General features: G+C 42.9%; 1 protein-coding gene across 5 annotated transcripts in view; it reads right to left on the bottom strand.

Moving 5' to 3' along the window:
• Positions 1 to 13,336: 13,336 nt before the first annotated feature.
• Positions 13,337 to 23,180, bottom strand: part of SEMA5A (semaphorin 5A) — a 422,672-nt gene continuing 412,828 nt past the window's right edge. For 3 of the 5 annotated variants that reach the window (XM_074329090.1, XM_074329092.1, XM_074329091.1), the window contains 4 exons: positions 22,169 to 22,324; positions 20,757 to 20,804; positions 16,199 to 16,410; positions 13,542 to 13,808 (listed from right to left, as the gene is read on the bottom strand). In XM_074329090.1, coding sequence (XP_074185191.1) covers positions 13,689 to 13,808; positions 16,199 to 16,410; positions 20,757 to 20,804; positions 22,169 to 22,324 — 536 coding nt within the window. In that variant the 3' untranslated portion in view covers positions 13,542 to 13,688. Of the gene's footprint in view, positions 13,809 to 16,198; positions 16,411 to 20,756; positions 20,805 to 22,168; positions 22,325 to 23,180 lie in introns of all 5 variants that reach the window. The other 2 variants (XM_074329093.1, XM_074329094.1) reach the window with 1 other exon arrangement.

Below are 23,180 nucleotides of genomic sequence, written 5' to 3'. Positions count from 1 at the left end.
TGACAAGGTGGGTGAACTATCACCCCTCAGGTTACTAGAAACAGATTCAAAAGGCATTTTCGCCTGGGTTAGGTACCATCTCGTTGTTTCACACAGGATGACCTTCCCAAGCTCCCAAACTTCGTATATGGTTCAACAATACAGTTTATTGTTACCTAGGTAGCATTTTGATTTTATTACACTGGTGAAACTTGTTTTCTGAAAAGCTTCCAGGAAATAACCTGACTAAATCACGAAGATAAGTGGTGGGTTTTAAGGTAAATAAGACGCTTGGCTATTTTCTAAGCACTAAGAGCTCATCCCTACATCCCGATCTCCAGGTTCAGCAATTTGACATTTGCCGACTGCCAACAATGAAGGATCCATCCTCAACAAACTCTCCAGCCTCTGCCCTCCGTGCCGTTCATTCTCTCCACATACCCACTATCTCTCCTCTTTCTCGCTCTATGATTACAAAACCTGCTTCACCCAGTTGTACTGTGTGTACTGCTTCTGGGTCTATGAAAGGACTGTCACTTCCCAGTGACGCCTTCCAGGGTGCTCATTCTTCCGGAAGCAGCAGTTTGATTTGGAGGCTGAGACTGGTACCAGCAGCCCCTCGCTCAGGGGCAACATCAGGAAAAGCGGATCCTTTCCACGCTCCACCATCCGAGCTCCACCCTTAGCTGTTCTGAATGTTTGTGTTTCACATAATTGTTTTAAAGGAAAGGAACCCCACAACTTATAACACAAAGAAATTAAAGCGACTTGTCCACAGGAGTAAGAGTTGTTTTGTTTTCTGACAAAAGCACCCCAGGCCCGTCACTGGGGGCTCCCCCTGCTCTTTCTAGCTTCTCTCCTTCCCTGTCATCTCTCTCCACAGAAATGCTCCGTTCCTGTCAAACTCTTCTCTTTCCCAGGCTCACTGCAGCTCCGCACCAGCATTCACACTTCCTTTCACTGACTGATACTCTGCGTTGCCTAAAAGATACAACTACTGATTTTCACCCTCTGCCCCTCATCTGCTCACTTCCTGCCTTTTTTGGGTGAGTGGTCAGTTGGTCCTGTGTCTCAGGAATTTCCTCCTCTCCGATCGCCCACAACTGTTTCACATCACAACCTGGAGGCCAGGCACCTTCATTGTCCCCTGAGCTGTGCAGGGCCACTTAGCCCCTCCCACCACACGACTCCCCTTGCACCCAAGAGCACCACTTAGCAGAGTGGGGCTGCTGACCGGAAACTAATAATAAGGCCACGTCAGTTTCAGAAAGTCTTGTTTTCACACAATGTTAGATAGAGATTTGAATTTCCAGCAAGGCATCTTCCTATGAAGTTGTTCCCACCGAAAGAGTGGATTCATATTTAGAGTTGGCTGCTGTGAAAGGGTTGATTTTTGCAAAACTATGTTTATCCAAGTGGGTGCCGGTCCCTCCCCAGTAAAGATGATTTGGCGAGTGGCCTCCATTTTGTGAAGATAAGTAACATGGTGAATGAGAAGAAGAAGAAGAAAGGAGAAAAGCACTTAATTTGGGCCTTGCTTGATGAAGGATGATCACTTCTTGCTGTGGACAATTGTTAAGCCTCTTAAAAGGCCTTAAAGTACGTGTCATTCTGCCCTTAGCAACCCAGTCACTTCCCTCAAGCACTCGCTTTATCCAGGGCCTCCCAGGTCCCCTCCCTACATGGGAAGTGTGTTGTTGCCCGAGGATAGTTCACCCCCATTCACACCACAAACTGCACGTGGTGATGTGTGCCATTCCCCGGGAGCCCAGTTCACTCAGGCATCTTTACACTCACATCCAGGCCACAGGTGAGCGTTGTCTGATTGGTTCGCGTCCTGAGAGTGGTAGGCAGCGGGTGGGGTGGACAGAGGTGCTCACACGGCCGAGGGATATGAGCAGGCTCCCCACTTCTCACCCCCCCTGCCCCTCAGGTGCCCCAGCCCTGCTGCCCCGTGCCTCCCAGGACACCAGGAGCCCCAGGCTATGTCACAACCGCACACAGGAAGGGGCCCCTGTTCTCACCTGCATCCACTTCCCTCCTCCACTCAGTAACGTCTTCCTCTTCACCTACTTGGAGTTGCTTTCATTCAACACACCCCTGTGAGAAAGCCGTGTTCTGGCCAAGGGTGCTGTCCCTTGTTCCAGGGGACAGAAAGCTCAGGGTCCCTCACAGAAGTGAGGACAGCATTCTCCCCAGCCCATGTCACTCCTCACTAACATACCAATTGTGTTTAATTTCTCTCAAGACTAACAGGTCTCTTGTGAAAAAGAGCTCTTTCAAGCACAGGGCCTGGCAGCCTCGCCCCACCAAGGTTCTCGGTGTTAGGATAGGTCAGACCCACCTGTGTCAGCTCTCCTTGCTTCCCACCCCCTGCTGCTAACAACGCCGCCCACCCCACCTCACCCAAGGCTGAGACTCCCCAAAACTTCTCCTTCAAACCCTTCACAAGCATATACACACAAGGAATAGTTACATACAAGAGTCACTGGTTTCCCGGGGTGGTGGCCTCTGTTCTCACCGACACTGATACCAGTTCAAGGCTAACGTACCCCATTCCGGTCTCCCCTTCCCCAGCTCCCCCTGCTCCCCCAGCCACACCACAGCTGTCCTGACTGCGGGGACTCTCAGAGTCTCTGTGCTGGCTTGTCTTGTCCCCGACTTGGGGATCATCTCATTTCTCATCACCTCAGGCCTCCTCCACTTTCATATCAGGAGAGAATGCAGGGACCTCTGTCACCCTGGTCACCAGGAAGACCCAACTTCCACTGGACTCTTGCTGCTTGCACACACCTTGGCTGGAGCAATGGGACTGACAGCCAGTCTAGGTTCAAACGGGATGGGTGACAAGGAAAATAACAACAATGGGATAACTGGGAGAAGAAATGCAAGCTAAGCTGTTTCAAAAGTATTACCCTTTACATGTTTTTGTTTTGGTTTCAGGCCCCCTTTCTAGGCACAGGATAAGATTGGGACTTTTACCTGCATTCTTATTCTTATCTCCCACCACCAGGTGTGATGGGCACATTACCCTCTTTTTAAAGGAATCTCATCTCCGAGCTTCTGGTCATTTGCCACAGGACCTACCATTGGACGCTGTGGACTGGACTGGCAACCGGCTCTGCTGCTCCTGCTCGAAGCTGGGTCATTGTGCTGGGTCCGTCCTCAACACAGTGAGCTGCCACGTGTTTTTGCCGCAAATTTCTAGACTTTTGATTCTTTGGTTGGTGGCTCTCCTTTGGACTGAATCACAATAGCCAAAAATACATGTTTACACTTATTTTTGTCTTCTAAGACATTTTCTCCTTTTACTGCTCTCAAACGCCAGAATTTGGCAAAGGCTACTTTGTACTTACGTTAGTGTGTGCGAGTAAAGCCCTACCACATGGTCTTAGAGTCCCACTGGGAATCACGCTTGCACATTTCCCTTCCAGCTGACTTTCCTTTTTCATATATCACCTCTTACCTGCTGCTCCCTCCAACCAGGAAGACACTTTGGGGGAAATTCCAGGACCCATACTCTGAATGTTGGTACATTTTACAAGTTTTCCCAATCCTAATTTCTATAAAACTTTAAAAAATATGAAGCAGTGAAAAATTAAACTGACAGATCAAATGAGGAACCATCTATCCTGGCCACAACATGCTTCCATTGGCAGCTTTTCCTGTCTCATTACCGAGCATGGTGTCACGATGACCTTGGTCTCTATTTTCTGCGGGGAAGTTCAGAGGTTGGATTTTCATCCTTTTTTACCCCTTAGGGATTTCCATCATCATCTCTTTTGACAAAAGAAAAATAGATTAGGAACAACCAAAACACTCAAAATGACTCTTTATAAAAAACTTTTTATTTTTCTGATGGTATCAAAATCAGAGAACCCAAAGTTAATTAGTAACCTTGACTACTGACCACAGAAAACCTATCTTTTCCGTAATTCTTGAAAAAATGAAATTACCTCACACTCTTTGTTTAATAATACAGCTTAATAGTAAGAATATTACCTTAGATGTACAGAAGGCTTTTCTTCCTGAGAGCTGCAAGACTATTACATGTTGGAGCAAATCCTCCCATCATAACATGCGGAGAGGAAATAGCTTTGCTCTGACAGGTTGCTCTGTATTTCACAGAATAAGCAATCAAAATTTAAACATTTCCTTTCCCGTTGGCACCTCTATAACAGCATTGTGACTTGCTTAAGCAATTCCCCAAATATGCAGCTGGTCAACTTGACTCATGGTTTCCTCGTAATGGACATGTCTGTTATGATATCACTTGTTTTGAAAGCACATGCTCCCTCTACAGATGCTGTGGGATTTTTTTTTTTCTTCTATAGCATTTCAGTTGCCACAAGGAGTGTTTAATACAATACAGATTATTTCAATATTATTCACATTATCTTTCATTTATAATAAAAGTAATAATAGCAAAATTTTTGTGGAGCACTTTGTACATGGCAAGGACTTTTGTTACATGCATTGTTTGCATTAACTCCATGAAATGTCAAAATAACCTTACACTATAGATGCTTTTATTATCTACACTTACAGATAAGAAACTGAGGCAGAGAGAAGTGAACAGCCCCAAGGTCACCAGCCAGTAATGGCAGAGCCACTGTTAGATCCCAGCCCAATACTGCCTCTGTGTCATTAGGGTTTCCAGGTCCTTGGAAAGGGAACCCAAAGCACAGCTGTCTCAGTCAACCCTGCTTCCCAGTATCCAGCACAAACAGCATTCCTAGCAGTACAGACGGGGAGCGTCACATGCTTCAGGGGCCTGCACTCTGCATACGGCCCTGGGGTTTTTTGAAATGAGGTCAAGTCAATGATTCAACTGCAATGAATACGCCTTTCTGATTCCCTCTCCATCACATTTCCGTTTAGAGTAGGTGATGTTGGAGTGGCTGGGGCATTTCTCAGAAGTTCTATGGGGAAACTGAAGAGCAGAAGACATTTGGTTTGGGCTTAAAGTAGTGTGTGTATATGATTTGCAGTCACCTCCATGTAGAGTGATGTTACTGTAGGCATCTTATTGTAGATACGGGAGCACCCAACCTCTCTGTCATGTCACCCTTGTGCGGCCGTGAAGCAGTATTAGAGGGGCTGTCCTGTAGTGCACAGCCCTCGGAGTCTGTGAGGAGGAGAGGGGAAAAATTTGGAAACAGATCCATAAGCTGGTCTGTGTAGGTACTTATCCTAATCTCTCAGCTTATATATAAATGGAGTTGATAGAAGCATTCCAAAATTTGACAAAAATCCTAAAATGTTATACATAACAAGGTGGAATTGATAGCTAAATCAATCTTGATTAACAATTATTTTCTCTTCTTAGAGTAGACAAAGATATTATAAAAATGTTATCATATGAGTCAAAGTGTATGCAAACAAGAAACATGGGAGGAAGTATTATAGATGTGTGTCTGGCAATTCATTAACACAGTGTTCCATTATTTTTCTTGAATTAGGTATGTAGTTTCTATCAGGATCTTTAAATTTGAAGTTTGCAGCAATTTGTTTTCTAAATCTAAATATTTATTTTCATACTTGATTTTATAATGTCACTATTTTGTATTCCTTTTCTTTCAAAGGCCCTCCAATATATAAGCTTCAGACGCTTTAAAAATGAAACCTATACTGAGTATATGCCAAAAAATGTATGTGTCACAATGAGTTGAGTTGAAATGACTGGAAACCCATGGAAAATGTGTTCAAATTCAGAATGGAGTTCTTCGCAGTTGTTCTGTTCACTTGTGTGAGTGTGTTCCCTTTGTCCCTTCAGCAAACAGGAGCACCTTGGGGATTCAGAACGGAGACTTTCCAGCTGCCGTGCTTACCTGTGAGTGTGTGCATGTGAATCCACCCTCTGAATGTTTGGTCTTCCTGACAATGATTTTCCTGGCGCCATGTTGCTGCCACCACTAAATTCTTTTCTTAGGGAAAGGTGAGCCCTGGGACTCTAGGGGGCGCATGGTCTCAGAAGTGGGCACAGAGATCCTGTAGCTGCATCTATTAGCAGGAAAACGGAAGTGACATAATAATTCTGAGGTGGAGGAGAGGTATTAACTGAAGAGTAACAGAAGCATGGACAGGCATTGGCACAGCACTAAAGTGTGGCTGTCTTCACTACTTCTAACTTTCTAGGGAAAGATGGCCCATGAAACCACCACTGTGACGAACAACTGACCTTCTGGAAAAGGCCATCACAAATACCTAATAATGGCAAGCCCACACACATTAGGATTGAAAAAACATAGTTTAGCAAAATTCTGTCTGTGTCGTGTGCTAAGACTCATTTTCAAGATAGTAACAATTTTTCAAACTAGGGGTGAACTTTTATAGTTCCTACATATTGTATGAGGAATCATTTTACAAAGCGTTATTTATTTTATTTTATTTCCTCTGTTAGGCTTTTAGTAGCTAGTTTTAAGAGCTCTGCACCACCCAGAGCTATCAAATGTTTATCAAATGTGATCTTGTTGCTTTCAGTTCTGGTTCTGGCTGTGATTACAGGGGTGAGGTGAGAGCTTCAAATGCTTCCAAGGAAAACATATGCCAAGCTGATTGATGAGAGAAAAGCCATTTTAGACCTCATTTTCTGTGTGATTTGATAAACAAACCACTTTAAAGAAATAAACCATGTATAAACCAAGTACAATTCCAGAAAAATAATACTGTTTTGGATATTATTTTAAGGACAAGTTCTTCTTACATTAAATATCTACAGTTGTGCAGTCAATACATTCAGTTATTTTAGTTATACTTTACAAACTGGGTTCAAGGAGACACTTTAAATAGAGATTTACATTATATATTTCAAACAGGCCCAGAAAGGTATTTTAAGTCATATTTCAATTTTATTTTGAAGACCCTATGAAGATTATGAAAAAGGAGTTGGATCCATGTGCAATGTGTGAGAATGTGTAAATATTAGAATATGTCTATAAATACAAAGGGTCAGGAAAAAAAATCACAAGAAAGGAAATTGTGGTACAACCCTTCTGTATTCCACTCACTTTCTAAACTACCAGCTAATATGTAGGTTTTTCATGGAATACTTTAAAATTGTACTATTTCATAGAACACAGATACTCAAAATCCAAATCGAATTCATCTAGGGTGGCATTTGGGTGTTATTTTATTAAAAAATAAACTCTCCAAAAATATACTACTATACTGCCAGAGCTAAGAATCTCCTGGACTGTCAGCCTGCTCAGTGTAGGGAACTGACATCCCCAAGAAGCTGTAGGAAGTTATTCTTCTGGGACTCTTTCAATAGGCGAAAAGTCTTTTAAGAGAGTAGTCAGCCTGGGTCATCTGGGCAAATACAGAATTAACAAATTAATATTTTATTAGCAGTGGTTTAAAAAAGTTTAATCATTATAACATGCTTCACTAGTTTATATTTTTATGTAATTTTACCTTAATTTTGGCCTCCATATTAAATAGACTTATTATATACATGTTTATATATGCAGACGGTGCCAAAAAATGTATACACATTTTAGGAAAGGAAAAAAAACTGTATTAAAATTGTAATAATATATATCGATAACAAAAGATGAATACAAGTCATGTATATACATTTTTATGGCACCCCCATATACATATACATTATATATATATATATATATATATATATATATATAGAGAGAGAGAGAGAGAGAGAGAGAGAGAGAGAGAGAGAGAGATATTTAACGGGGTCGTGAATATTGAATATGACTCTCACTCAATAGTGTAGTTTTCCTGGGCCAGGTATTGTCCAGCTGTGTTCATGCCAACAGATAATCAGTGGTTCATTCTAGAAAAAACTTGTTTTATGCAAAGAAGAATGGAATATGGTGCACTGAAGGGAGGACTATGGTGCACTGAAGAGAGTGTAATAAAGCTTAACAGATCAATAGTCAATATCTGATACCAACTCCTTGTAAATTAAAAACCCAGTTCGCTTTCCATGTCACACATTTCCTATTGTCCACAGACATTTCTAAAAATTCTTTACTACTTCACAGAATCAAGAAGCTGGTTGGTCCTGTCTTGCCTGCCACTCAAGAGGCTTTGGTATCTGAAGAACAAACAGGCATGTGTTTGGGGCTCACCTAGGAGGTCATCCAGTCTCACTTTGCTGAAATGCTCTCCTTCAAGTAGCGACTGAGCCTTAGCACATCTGGGGACACAGGGGACTTTGAGGTTATGCAAAGAAAAATGCTACTAACTTGTTTCCTAAATGGTAGGATTTATTTCAATGCTCACATACAGTTGAATGAAACAAACTATTTACATAAAACGTAAGTACAAAAAATATAATACAATTTATACTGTACATAATCGAGATTCTCTTATCTTGTCCCAGTTAGAGCTGAAGAGGGGGTTGCTATGAAAGGAAGATTGGGGCACTGTTAGCAGTACTTAGGGTCATTCTTCATGAAGTTATTGTCTCAAAAAGGATGAAGAGGTTTGGCATATGGAGATTGTCAATTCACCAAGAGCAGTGACCAAGCACAGCAGTTTCACGTCTGTCACAACAGCTCAGTTTACCTTATAAATATGCTTGTTTTCTTCAGACTTGAGGCTGGGAGCACGTGTGAGTTGGTCTCTGCCGATTGGCTGGGTAAGCCTTGCCCACCCCTTCCTTCCTGAACTTCCACAATTGATCCAATGCCTCAGACAAGGAGCTCCCTGCCTGGGCTGCCACACCTGGTGTCTTAAACTGAGCTTTGAAAACAATGTGTCTGTCAGGTGTCATTAAACCACCTGGACAGCTCTCAAGGGAGCAGTTAAAACCAGTGAAGTGAATTAATGAATAAAAAAAAGACAAAAGTGAAGACCACTGGAAATTCATATTTCACATCTCTAACAACAAGTTTTGAATGAAACCCTGAAAATTGAATGTAAGGACTGAAAAAACATGTGGTGCACCCGATGGACGTGTAAGGAAGTTCTACACAATCCACAGGCATTTGAATAGGACAACCAAAGCTCCATTCTCTCTCATATGAAGGGGAGGCAATGCTAGCTCATTCTGAAAAAGCTCCATTATGATTAACATATGCGGCCTCTTAAAAATTAATTTTAAGGTCAGTAACTTTCTGCAAGTTTACAAAGGGCTGAAGTTGGATTTGGAGGAGGTTCAATGAGAACAATGAAACAATCCCAGGTAAGTTTATTTTTCTATCATAAAAAAGCAACAGCAAATTAACACAGAATGAGGCATTTAACATTTCATAGCATTTTCGAAAGTCACGTCAAGTGGCAGAACGCACATTTTGTTACACACTTTAGAAGAATCCTACATTGGACCAAGTTTGTGCATTTTCTTAGCTGATGGCAGTAAGAACGTTGGAGGTGAATATAGGTGCTTGGTTAAAGGTTCATACTGTGCTTTCTTTCAAAGTGTAGAAATTCAAGTTTGATTTTGCCCAATAGTCATGGTATAGGGGAAAAACAATCAATTCCAGCAGAGAAAACACTGTTAACTTTCTTAACCTAAATGAAGAGTGACAACTTTGTTAATTTGCGAAGCAGTTTTCACATTGATTATAGAAAATAAAAGCAGGCAACATTCTTGTTCCATTCACCTTATCTGTGGCAGCCATCACCAGCCCGTGTTTGATTTTCCTCTATCTATAGACTTGCCTGAAGGGGCACAGTAACAAAAAGATGTAACTTCTACAGGTGTCACACTGATATTCCTACCACAGAGCAAATGCTAAGGTGTTTTCTGGAGGATGTGACAGTAAAGTGATGCCAGTTTCTGGAAGGTGAGGCTGAGGTCACCTTAATTCAGAACTCTCCACTGCACCTACTGCAACTTCACAGCCCCAGTGGGGATGAAAATCACATCTGAAATTGATGTGCTTCTTAGTCATTTTCTATTCCTGAGTTCAGAGAGGCCTACAAGAAGGATTTTCTTCAAAGAAGAGCCAATCAATCCTCTGCTTTGAATTGGAACCAATAACATCCAGATGAAATGATAAATCATCATCTTAAAAAAGGCACTGGCAACATTTTATAGGAAATTAAACTATCTAGACTTACAGAGGTGGCTAATAATGCTTACTTTCTTCTTAGTGACATGACAGAAGAGTTTGGATTTTCCAAACTCCAGATTTTGTTTCCAGCTTGTATTTATTTAACATGTGAACCATTTGAACTACCATTTGAACTTCTAATTATCTAATGTTTGGACTATTTGGCATTAAATGGCCAACAAGCTGAGAAAGAACAGGATCATGTTTGAAACACTGGCCTCATTTTTCTGACTAAATATGGTGGAATGGATTTGATTCCTAGCCCAATAAAATTGTTAGTGAGAGATGCCACACAACCGTTGTCTATCTCTCCTTTTCTCCTTTCAGGTCTATAGTGCCCTTGGCTAGTTACCCTCATTGTGCCAACAAAGTAAACCATGTTTGCTTGAATGAGAATTGGTTGTGCTCTGGTCATGAGCAAGGAGCCTCATTGCTTTTTATGGCTGAACTAATAGGATCTTTCAGCAATATTATGTGAGATAGCTTTCACTGGGCACAGTACACTGGGTCAGGCTCTGAATTTGGTTTTGATGATGCTCTAATTCCCTTTGCAGAGTGAACCATAATTTCAAAAGAGAACAGGTCTCCCTTTCTGATGCTTTTAAAACATGTAGCAAATTTTGGTAATGTAACATATGGCTATTGAATAAAACTTTGATCCATCTGCTCCAAAAAATATGTATGATGCATCTTTAACACAAGTTCTTAAGAAAAGGAGTATAGAATAATCATTTTAGAAATTCTGTGTTCTCCTTCCTGTAAAATGTTGGTGCACTGCAGGGTCGATAGATGGTGACTAGTCTAGTCTAGAGAAAGAACGCTGACCAACACTGGGAACCACTTCCAAAGAATTTAAATGTGACACTAAAGCCAATTTCCTAATGAAAACCAGCCAAACTTCTACGGTATCCAGAAACAACCCTAAAAATTAACCTGTTATTAATGTCATTTAACATAGGCTCCTTTAGTAGGATTAAATTGCTTGGTGCAGCATAAAAGTATTAATTTCTAATTGTGCTTCTTGTAGTAAAAGAGAAAAAAGAATGAAAAATCACACCCAAATGAAAAATGTGACAAGTATTCCCAGAAGGTTTTGGCAGGAGTCCCAAACATCCTGGCCTGAAGGAGAGCTGCTGTGTGAAGGACGAAGTCCCAGTGAAGAGTGGGCATCTTGGGAAAGCCCACTGGGGGGGCTCTTTCAGTAATGAGGGGTGTAGACGTGAATGAAGCAGAGACACGTGAGCAACAGAGATGCAGGGATGGAAAACCAAGTCAGTGCATAGCTGATGAAAATAGTGAGATTACAGCTAATGCTATTCTAAACCAACTGGAATCTGATAAGAGTGAGAGAGAGAGAAGACAGACAGAAAGAGAGAGGAGGCCAGAATAATTTTCCTTTCAATAGAGTGTCAGGGAACAAAAAAAGAGGGGATTTCTTTGCAGTGATAATTGCAAAGATTTATGTAATCAACAACATGAAAATTCTCTTGTGGGAGGATGGTATTTCCCCCACTGATTGGCTAAGACTGATTAAAGACCAGCTTTGATATCATTTAGAAAGCATTTCTCATGACGTCCAAGTGACGTTTTTTGAAATATCAGTATCCTCTTTCCTAGGGGAAATAGAATGACCTTTTAAGCTTAGAAATTATTGGGGGAAGGGATTCAAAAAACAGCTAAAATGTGCTACATAGTAAGGACATTTTTCTTATGGGAAAGTGATGAGACAGGCTGGAGCATCCAGTGAAAATGCAATCCAAGAACAACTTGGAAAGCATTTGATGACACTGCATCTCCTGCATGTGGATTTCACATGGACACAGTGTGACACTCCACAGCAGACAAGGAATGCCGGTGCTCAACCTGAACTCCCTGCGGCAAATACCTGGAATACCATTCCCTGGAAATCCATCAGGCTTCCAGAGCCCACATGCCATTTAATTTTAATTTTCATAGAGTCATTTCTGAAAATTTGGGAACATGAGAATATTTTGAGCGCAACATTCCTAAACATAAGATTACCCAACACTTTATGAAATTGTTTCTTTAAATTGGATAGAGTGAAAACACACGTATGCTAATAAGCTTGTGTCCCTCAGTGCCCATACTATGTATTTTCACAGATCTGAAGGTTCATTGGTCAATAAGAACACGTTTCAATGTCCACCTGGGATATTTATCACAATGCCCAGAGGCATCAGATGAACACTTTCAATCTTGTTCCTACTTTCAATAATTATTCAACCAACTGCCATATGTTATGTATTAGTTGTTGGTGAGTAATTTAGCCTTTTTTTTCCTACTGGGGATCACTATGAATAGAATTTGAATGCTCTGAAATGTTTATCAGTGATAAATGCTCAGAATCACACGGGTCATTAAAAACCTTACTTCTAGGTACCCTGATTTCTCAAGGTCTATCTTGAAATGCTGTTACCTCCATGCAGGGAGCCGTGGGAGTGAGTGGATGGGAAGGCAACACTGAGATTAAAAACCAAAGGCACCAGAGCTAAACATCTCCTCCTCACCTGACCCAGAGGCAGCGATGACAGCTTGGTACTTGGGGAGCAGTTCATTATGTACGACAGGTAGCAGAAAGCGAGCTTTACACCTCATTAATGCACTTGGTAGGGGCTGATCACCATACATTAGTCCTGTCAGGGAGATTCAGTACTTTCAATACTTTCTTCATTGGCATCATGAATGTTCAAGATTATTTTTTGTAGGGAGAGAGGTGTAGAGTCTATCCAAATGCAAAACAAGTGGTTATTGTACACACCGGCTCTTCAGGGCGTTACTATGGACCAGACAGGTAGGTGGGCTTCCAGGCCAACCACGTGGCCAGGAGCTCCCTGGAATGCCATGAAATTCGAAAGTCAGAATAAGGCTAGTTTCACAGCAATCCTGCAGAACACGTTCCCCCTCGTTGTGTCTGTGCCTCTGTTCTTCCTGCTCATCTCTCTCAGCAGTAACACAATAACTGCATCAAGACCAAGGGTGGAGACCATCTACCATCGCCTCTGCAGGTGCAAGCCAGGTCAAATCCTGGGCTTCCTCAGGCAAAAAATAGTCCATATCCAAAAACACAAGTTGCTTCCAAGAATTCCACAGTATTATCCAGATTGGGAATATAGGAGATCCACAGTGAGTCACTATATTGCCACATTGATATTTTTCATTTTAATAATACTATGGACATAAGCACTCCTGGTGTGTGTATGTATGTGGGGGGGGGGCAGGGGGGGCTGGGCTCTCAGAAAAAGCAACTATTTCCTTGAATTAAAACATCATGAAGATTTTTGCTCAAGAGCAAGAAAAGGTTCCTATCTCTAAAGACTCCTTCCAATGTAGGTGGTTTATTTATTAAAAAGCTCAAGAGAACAATTGACTTGTTAGAAAAATGAACTGAACATCATAAAAATTTAAAAAAAAAAATACAACAACTCTACACCATGGCTCATTGAACAATGATCAAGTACTGTAGACCAGAATTTCACGATGTCATGTTTAGCTTTTTGTTGCTTTTAAGGACGTCTATTTTTGGCAGCAATGGGACACTCATGGCTTGAAATGCACTTGAAATGTATCCAAACTTCATCTCTGAAGTCTCGGAAACATGGGCAGTCATGGAGCACAGGCTTTGAGGAATGAGGGGATAACAAGAAGCCAAAAATATACGTGTTATTAGTACTCATCATAATTATTAAGATCTGTAAAGTAAGCATTTGAGTAAGTCTTCCCAGTGAGATGCGGGTTGAAGTATTTGTTTCTTTCCTCTAGGATCAAGTTGTTTTTGTTAAATGCCTGTAAAAAATAAAAATAAAATATTTAAGGATGCACAGTACTTAGTATTCCAGAAAGAGAACAGAACTAGGAGATGATTATGTTGAATTTGAGCTTTCTCCTAAGGTTCTGTTGTTGGAAAAGTTATTACCTGCCTCGTCACATTACTTGCTTTACTGAGGATTTGCCTCATAACTAGAATAAGGCTGGCAGTTTTTGATGTTTTCCAGTCTATTTTTGAATTTTAGGAAGGAATTTTCCAAGAGTTAGAAAACCTAAATCTAAACCTCAAGGAAACCTAAAACTCTAGTGAATTCAAATTAACAAATACTTAGAATGTTATCACATACAACTGAGAAGATATTTAAGCAGCTTTCTGATTACCATAGATAAGTACATTACTAAGACCTTTAGACAGAACTTATTTAAGTAAATGCATGAAATTTCAAAGGAGTTACTTTCTTTCCCTTTTCTGCACTTATTAGAAAGTGACTACTGCAGGCACTTCTGACACAGATGTCCTTCCTAATTAACAGTGATTAAAGCCACCTGCACTTTCCAAGAGCTGAACTATCCTAGATGGAGGGTAAATACTGAGAGGACCAAAATAAAGATGAAGGATGGTAGACAGAGGCCAACTGTCCAGGACTCTTCTGGGCAACGTATCAGAAGAAAGTTCTAGAAGGATTGATTAGTGACTAGGCAGCAGTCAGTGCCCCCAGAGACTTTGCCCTCATTGCAGTAATATTTCTGATCATCTTAAGTGAGCACTGGACCTTAAATGCTAACAGAAGACCAGCTAACTTATCTTCAGATGTGAGAAGTATTAAGAGTGACCACAGATAAGCTGATGCGTTAGAATTAGGTTTAGAGAAGCCCTGTTCTTGGATTCCGGAGGGTTGTTTGGAAAGTTCTTGCTCATAGGAGCCCATGTTTCTCCTCAAACTCGGAAGCTCAGTTCTAAGAGAGTGTGAGGGGAGTCGTTAATTCCTGGTGCTTTACTCCCCACCTGTCACCTGACCAGTGTAAGGTGGTGCTGGACTCTGGATCTTGGTGAAGCAGGGTCCATGGCTAAGTCATTGGTTCTGTCTCTGTCTAAACAGTGGAGAACCCATGCCTCATGTCGGGTGTGGGGGGTGCAGGAAACAAGTGAGGATTGTGGCTCTCGAGACATAAGACCTTACAACTACCTGATGTTGTAACAGCTAAAGATCTTCTATATTCTCCCATTGGAAGGAAATAAAATTTTAAAGGAAACCATCAGAGCAGAGAGAACACATCAAAATATGTCCTAAGAATGTTAAGGGGAACTACCAACTTAACAGGAATATCAAAATATAGGTCACTGAGCTCGTGAGCATTTCCTTCATTCACATGGCAGTAGGGAAGGTCAGGTGCAGTAAACAAGGGCTCTTGATGTTTTTCCAGCTACACCCCTGACCTCCTGTGTAGACACAATAAGCACAACAGCTACAGTTTGCTGGGTGCTGGGCCCCATGTACCTTGTCCATTGAAACCTCATAGCAATGATAAGGGAGTACCCATTTTAAAGATGAAGAAACTGAGGCTCAAAAAAGTAACTTGTACCCTGACCCATTATGCAAAATGCCTCAAATTAAAACTACGTTTATTTTGCCAGGCAGTGTTCAAGGCACTTTATATAAATTATCTCATTTGATTCTCATTATTTTCAACTCATTGAGTAGGAAACGGAGGCTTAATGAGTAATTTTATCTGGCTGGTAAGTAATTTTGTGTACCCAAATCTGTCAGTTTCAATGCTGATACCCTCTCCAACCCTTCTCTGTGGGATCGAGAAGAAGAATGGTCATTTACTCTAAATTTCTGGGTCAAACATTGAATTAATCACCCATTGGGGAAAATTAACACAATACACCAGTCACATAGCATCTTTACATCACCAAAGCTGAAGAACCCTTATTGTGCTTGAAAACTATTTGAACATAGTCTTTATAATAATATGACAACCATTTTCGAAGGATGCCATCCTGGTGATTCCTGAAATTGACTGTGTATTTGCTCGCCCAACCCTGGTCCTCATTACCACAGCATGTACTGGTCCCTGGCCTGGAGCTCTTCTCTTGGACATCACCTCCATTTGGATGCAGGACGCACAGGGGAGGCAGAGCTGGACACTGGCCAATAACCTAATATTTTTCAATATTTTATCTGTTGCTGTTTTCATGTCCTATTTTTAACCTACATTCCCAATACAAAGTGCCATCTTTTCACAGGCAACACAAAACTAAAACAGCAGTTCATCGTAAGGGGTGTCCATTGCCTTGTCCCCAGCTTGTCACCTGAACCACCACCATGCACTTTGCCAATAGCCCCAGGGCCCACCTGCCTTCTCTGCACATCTGGCTGCAGTGGTCACGGCCCCTCCCTTACCTTGATGGCCTCCATTGAGTCATACTTGTCCAGTTTGTTGATGTGGTTAGTTATGCTGGTGTTGAGAGGGGCGGGCGCGACGGGATGGATGACAGTGGCATCGTGGGACTGCTGCTGGTACCGCTGGCAGTAGGTGTAGACAAGGAGCGTAAGGAGGCAGCCGAGGATGGAGCTGCTCAGCCCCACGGCGACCATGTGGAACATGTTGAATTCTGGGGAGACAGCACCAAACGTGATGCTACACAGGGAAGGAGCACGCGACCCCACAGCTCCGTGGGCTTGGTGCAAAGAGAAAGATGAAATGGCAAGCCCATATCTATTCAAAACTTAAAAAGTCATAGTACCATCCTTCAAAATGTCATGGCCACCAAGACACTTCTCCACGGAAAACACAGTATATTTTAACGCATTATAATCAGTCTTTTGGAGATCACCGTAATGCACTCGCAGAAGTTTTGTTTTGTTTTTAATTTAAAGGCTTATACAACAGTGTTCTTCCATTTCTAGTGTGGCAAGTTCAAGTGTAGCAGTCAATGGGGTTTCTAGGAAGCACTGCTTTCCAGGCTCCGTACAGGCTGGGCAGGCCTGCCGGTAGCACACCCCGCAACGGGAGAAAGCACGTACTGCTTCCAACACTGACGACCTGAAAGCCAGACGCTGTCCGCCTCTCCTTTACTACTGCATTTCATGTAAAAATGTGTTCCAGCTACACAATTCTTAGGTTTGTCATGATATTTTTTGAATATGAATATATACACATTGTATAACATTAGAAAGTGCAAAAGGGTATGTAAGAAAAAGAAGCCCTTTTTCTTTCCGACAGGGAACTGCTGGAAGCAGCTTCTGGTGTGCCTTTCCCACGTTCCCTGCGCACTTCTGTGCGAGGTGTGTGTCTGCATGTGTGCATGTGTAAACACTATCCTGGGTTCACTATTTTCACTTGCATTGTACTTTGGAGACCCTATAAATAAAAATGGTTTACTCCAAAGAAATAAAGGATTTGTGTCAAATGAATAAAATATGATCTTTTAATGGTCAAGAAATAACCCTCTTTCTACATTTTTATTCCATTTGATAGCATCTTGAATTATTTTCCTTGAGTTATGAGTACAAAACATTGAAAAAATGAGCAGACGTGGATTTATGTCTCTAACACAGGATTGGCTTGAGTGACACCAAGGTTACGTAAGCAAGGCCGGCATACTGTCTGAGGAACAGCAGTCAAAGAACACAGATGCCTGGTGTGGTGGTCAAACACTTTATGATGCGAGTTTCAAGACCTCCCAGGAATGAAGAGCACGTCTGTGCAGTGCTGATGGTGCTCGCTCAGGGACAGTCAGGGACAGCAGAGCACAACCGACCTTTCTGTGCTGTGATAACCCCGTGTGGCTAACAGGTTGCCTGTGGGTTACTGGTCCTATGTGTCCCCCCGGCACAGAGCACATCCTGATGACCTGGCTTATCCCAGGATGTCCCCTCCATTGGCTACCACAGAGCGCAGTGTCACCCAGCTCTAGCCCCTACACCAATCCGTCAACACTGTCCCAAATGGAACTATTGGAGATAAGTCCTGGGCACCATCAACTCCAGGTGAGTCTGAAGGGCTGCAGAGCGAGGCGCCAGGGCTCTCGGGGACAGGAGACCTGCAGGGCCGTCCCCGCACACAGGTCCTGGGGCGTTTGCACCTTAACCACCCGGCTCCTCCACAAGGGAGTACCTTCACCTCACCTGTGATCACAGCAGAGGCTGAGTACCTGCCCCTCAGGTGTCCCTGAGCCCTGACTCCTCCCTCTAAGCTGGGCCCCTTTGCTGCTCCCCACACTGCGTTCTGGGGCCCTGGGCCCTGGGAGGTGCACCCCCTTCCCAGGCGGAAGGACAGTCACAGAGGCTGCCTCCTCCTAGGTTCTCTGTGAGCACAACACGCTCCTACCCACTGAGACTCCAAACAGACAGGAAATTCCCAGCACAGGGGTCCACTACTAGAACATTCCACAGTTATCACCCACTGCCAACATGCGCCTCAGTTCTTCGGGTCTCGATTATTAGGTCAATGGCTTAACAAAGTGAAAGGACTTCGTAAACGTGACGTCTCCTGGTATTCGTCTGCAGCCTCCAGGGCTGGGCCCTGGAATAAAGCACCCAGGGTGTCCCACCAGCGACCACTGCAAGTCTTGACTCTAACACTGAAGCTGCTCCAGGAACCACGAGCGATTCCACGCGGGTTGTCACTTCTTAACACTTTAGGGCTCGGACTCCCCGGCGTCAATGCCCGGTAGGGACAGAAGTCCTTTCTGCTGCACTGATAACGTATTTTATTATAACACGTGGAAGATGTATGATGCTCTCCATACGCAGATACTTTGTCATTAGTCAAATGCATCATTCTTGCAGGTGCCCGGGGACGCCTGGGGCCACTGACAGCTTTATGACGATTGTGTAGTCTTTGTGTCTCATGCAACTAAATATAGCTCTAAGCTGAAAAATTTCAACAGACTCACATTTGTCTGCATAGGGAAAAAATAGTGCCTATTAAATTTCTTTTGAATTTGCTTAGTGTGGCTCTTTGCTTGGAGTATGTTTGTTTGGTTTTTGTTTTTCTTGTAATTTTTGGTCCGTAAAGCTGGGATAGTTAGTTCAATGGGCTGATTTTCTATGCAAAATTTGATTGGTTTTGCTGAGGCAGCAGACGTCCCTGGACCCTGGGTGCAGTCCAAGAATGTCATCTGACCAGGGTGGCTGTGATTCCAGCCCCCCAGACAATCCTCCAGGACCCTTTTCCCATGGTGCTCCGAGCTTACCACTCACACTGGGATCCCCTGCCTGGATCTGACCCACTCCACTGCTGAACTGCAGCCAGGCACCCCACCTCTTTGACCCCCACAATCCCTGTTTACATAATAATACCAATAAAAATCTACGGCTGATACCCCTTTTTAACAATTCCCAAAAGTAAAATCACTGACAATGGATTTTTCATCACTTACCTAGCAGCAAAGCCTGACCTGACCTGACCCATTTGCTGCAGAACTAACCAGAACTGCCAGGAGAAGCGTCAGCATATTCACGTGGCCCACATTTCACGGCAGAATCATTAAAGAGACTGATTATGGAGTGTGGCCCCCAGACCTGGCAGGGTGTTATGTGATACACAGTATATACCCCATATGACCCGTCTAGAACCTGGAAAGTGCTGCCGTCTAGAACCCTTCCCCACCCCAAGGATGTCACATAAAGAACTGGGGACTTTGGCACCTACCTGAGTGCTCTTTGTGAGGATCAAATACGACCCTGCTGTCATTTGATACAGCGTCTGGCACATGGTGATGGATCTAGCAATATTTTGGCTATGATTAATTTTATGTGGAGTGGTGTATATTCATCTTGCAGCCGGATCCCAAGTTAGCGGTGGCCAGTCTGTGAACTCACTGAGCTGACCCAGGTAGGACACCAGACATGGCCCTTCCCAGGATATGACTGTTGGTTCCTGAGGGGCTGGGGCTATTTGAGTCCCCACTGTAAGCTCAACAGCCCTCAAAAAAGTGGCACAGACTGAGTGCTCAGCAAAGGTCACTGAGTGAATGGATCATGAGACGGCTGACTAAACAGAAAGAATTAAAGACAGTGAACTCTCATTCAGTGCAGTTAATAATGGTAAGTGCATTCATAAAACCTGCCTAAAAGCCCCAGGTTCCATCTGAACATCAGCAGAGACCAAAGCCCGTCGGGCTGAGTTGTCTGGGACTCCCTTGGTGGATGGATTATGGGAGGGATGGTTATTTACAGGTCACCAGCCTATGAAGCTACACGTATGACCACAACTAACTGTCTTTGTGTGGATTTCGGCTTCAATTACCAAAGGTGGACGGGGGCTGGGTTTGGATGCATGGACTATCAGCCCCTCTCGTCCAGACAAGATAGACACAGACAGGGAAGTCCAAATTTATCATAGACTTGACCCAGAGGACATTGATTTTTGTCATTAATGGTTGTGGGAAGTTTGAAAAATTCCTCTAGAGATATAGGTATAACTTTATGCCCGCTTACAATTATGTCACTCCTGCAGTCAGGAGATTTGAGGCTGGCTGCCATGAATTTGCATTGTAAATCTAAGCAAAATTCTTGAATACGGCTTTATTCATGAGAACTTAAATTATAGATTTAGTATCTATATAATATCAAGATATCAAGATCACTGGTTCATAAAGCTTAGCATTCATCAGAGTCACATGACGGGCTTGTTAAACCAGAGTGCTGAGCCCCACTCAAAGGGGTTCTGATTCTGTGGATCGAGGTGGGGCCCAAGAATCTGCATTTCTGTCCCGTCCCCAGCCAATGCCGATGCTGCTGCTCTAGCGACCCCACTTGAGAACCACTGACCCAGATGTCGAACATTGACTCTTAGCATTCATGCTCCCCCAGTCTCAGGTGTCTGGGATCCAGGAGTCCCTCCAGTCTGTTTTCCCTTGGCCAACAGCACAACCATCATATGAGACGCAGGAAGAGGAATGATTGGAAAATATCAGAAATCAATTAGAAAGCAGGTAAAGGCAGAACTTACCTCCACACCTTTTCTCTTCTACGCTACTGGATCTCGCCACAGACACTTCTGGAAAAACAAACATGCAATTACAACGCATAGAGGGTGTTGGGAAGAACGATCACGTTAATGATTCATTTACAAAACGTCTAATGATTTTGAGTTTTATGTGAGTCAAAGTTCCAAAAGCCTGCTTTTTTTTCACAAAAATTATATTTGTTTCTTTGTTTGTTTTAATCAACCTGACATGTATTTGGTCAAAGTCCCCTTGATTGGAAAGGGCTGAGGTTCATTAATACAGAAAGAAAATGCCATGGTTCCTGGGGCTGAAACCAGGGCACTAACTTCAAAATGAGGCCAGAGAACATGCTGATTTTCTGGCACAATATATCCCGTCAGCTGTGGAAGCCCACAGTGCTTGCCTGTGGTGGCCCTGTCTCAGGTCCTTTGTTTCATCAAAGCCCTTGTTGTCACATTCCCTGCAGAGGAGACCAATGCACCAGAGCTCAAAGGAAATGGCCAGAACAAATAAAGCCCCTTTTCAGCGCCCATTCCTGCTCTGCCATGCCCCACGTGAAACCCAGGAGTGAAACCCCAGTGGGAGGTGAGATCTACCTACATGTTTTAACTCCCAAGGATAAAACACCATTTCAGAAGGCCAGAAACATTATTCTCCCTGATACTGATTTTTCATTAGCTACTAAAAATTAAAAACTTCTATGGTTACAAAGGGGATAAAAATAAACACTGCAGCTTCATACCATGTGTGATTGGAGGGCCCCAGAGGGCTAAAGCTAACATTTTTCTCTAAAATATTACTGCTTCCATAAATGGTGGAAAACAAGTTATTATCTATTGTTGCTGGGGTCCATCCCAGTTCTAAGCCACACAGTGGGCAGATGGGAAATGATGTGTCACCAGGTCGACAGTGAGCACGTGACAGGTGACCAGCTATCACTAATAACTAAGCATCAATTTCACTGGAAAAGCCGGTGGCCAGAGGGTCAGCTACCTCTTCTCCAAGATGACAGTGATGATAGGTGTCCACTTTACCAAATATATTAAAGAAAATGGCCCTTTTTCCCTGTGTCAAAATACTTACAGCTCTGCCAAAGCATTTAACTTAATAATTAAAATAACCAAAAAAGCCACTTTGGTTTCTTTGAGCAAAATCTTCTGCAGGCATCCTAGTCAACAAATTGTAGACGATATTGTGCTTAAGAAAAATGTAAAACTCATGGCCCAAATTCAAGTCTAAACCCCTAGTTACTATAAATCTATACTTTAATCATCTTGACACCACAGAGTTGATAGAATCATCTGTTTCACCAAATGGGACCTAAAGAACAGTTAAAATGCCTACCTATGAATGATTTCCTCTCTGCATGTGGGAAGTGATTTTTGCTCACACTGACAAGCACCTCTGCCCTTACCTGGGATGAGATTGGAATCAAAACTACACGGCCGGCTCTCGGTGGTGTTTCCAGAACACTGGCTGCCCACAGGGAAGAGAAGGATGCACTGGCGGGCACGGACCTGGACTCCAGACACGTCACACTGAGACCAGTCTGACCACTCGGACCAGCTCTCTGCAGAGACCAGACGGGGGGACAGGCAGCATCAGCACTCAGTGAGTTCCACCAACCTCGAAACACAGTCACGTTACAGGCATTGCTTTAACTCTTCATATTAGGTTTGATGGGGCTTATGTAACAAATAAGGTGCACTTGTCTCTTCTGACCAGTCCAGTGAATAAAATATACACGAGCATGAATAGAATTCGTGTATTTTGACCAGAAATAATGCTTAAAATACCCTCGCCAAAACCTACATTATTTTAATGCTGTACAGTAACTGAATTAGACACTGAGTAGCCAACCCATGAGGATGAGCTGTGCACAGCCCACGAGTGGTGGGGGGACAGAAATCAGCCACACAGACAGCATTTCTGCCAGGGTAACGCTCCTCTGTGATGAGCAGCCTGCCAGTGCTTTCCTGAAAAACTCCCACAGGCCTCAGTGCTCAGGCAACAAAGACCATGGTGTGTTCCTGAGAAAACCCCAGCTGCTGAATGGGGGTTTCAAGCCACTGCAAGTGTTTCCTCTTCCATGACAAAAACAATTCTGCAAAGTCGATTTGCCAAAGTCAGGCTGTACTTGAGGTAGGATTCATCTTACCCCATGTTTGCTGTCAGGACACATGAGATCAATGCCCAAGTCTAGGGTTAAGGCCAAAGGTGAGCTATGGAAGGTCATGTCACCCCAAGTGAAAGATTCACTAGGATTTGTGAAATTCACCTAGGCCTACAGATGTGTGAAGAGAGAGGAATGACACTTGCATTTTAAGCAAGCAGGTTAAAAAATAAATAAATAAAAATAAAAAAAACTCTTGATATGATATATAAAACATTAATCAACATAAAAGGATATTTTCCTATGCAGTTTG

This window comes from Rhinolophus sinicus, linkage group LG03 (genome assembly GCF_036562045.2).
Source record: "Rhinolophus sinicus isolate RSC01 linkage group LG03, ASM3656204v1, whole genome shotgun sequence".
Classification (NCBI taxonomy): domain Eukaryota; kingdom Metazoa; phylum Chordata; class Mammalia; order Chiroptera; family Rhinolophidae; genus Rhinolophus; species Rhinolophus sinicus.
The sequence above is the reverse complement of the archived record's forward strand: the minus strand, read 5'-3'. Positions and strand labels throughout refer to the sequence as shown.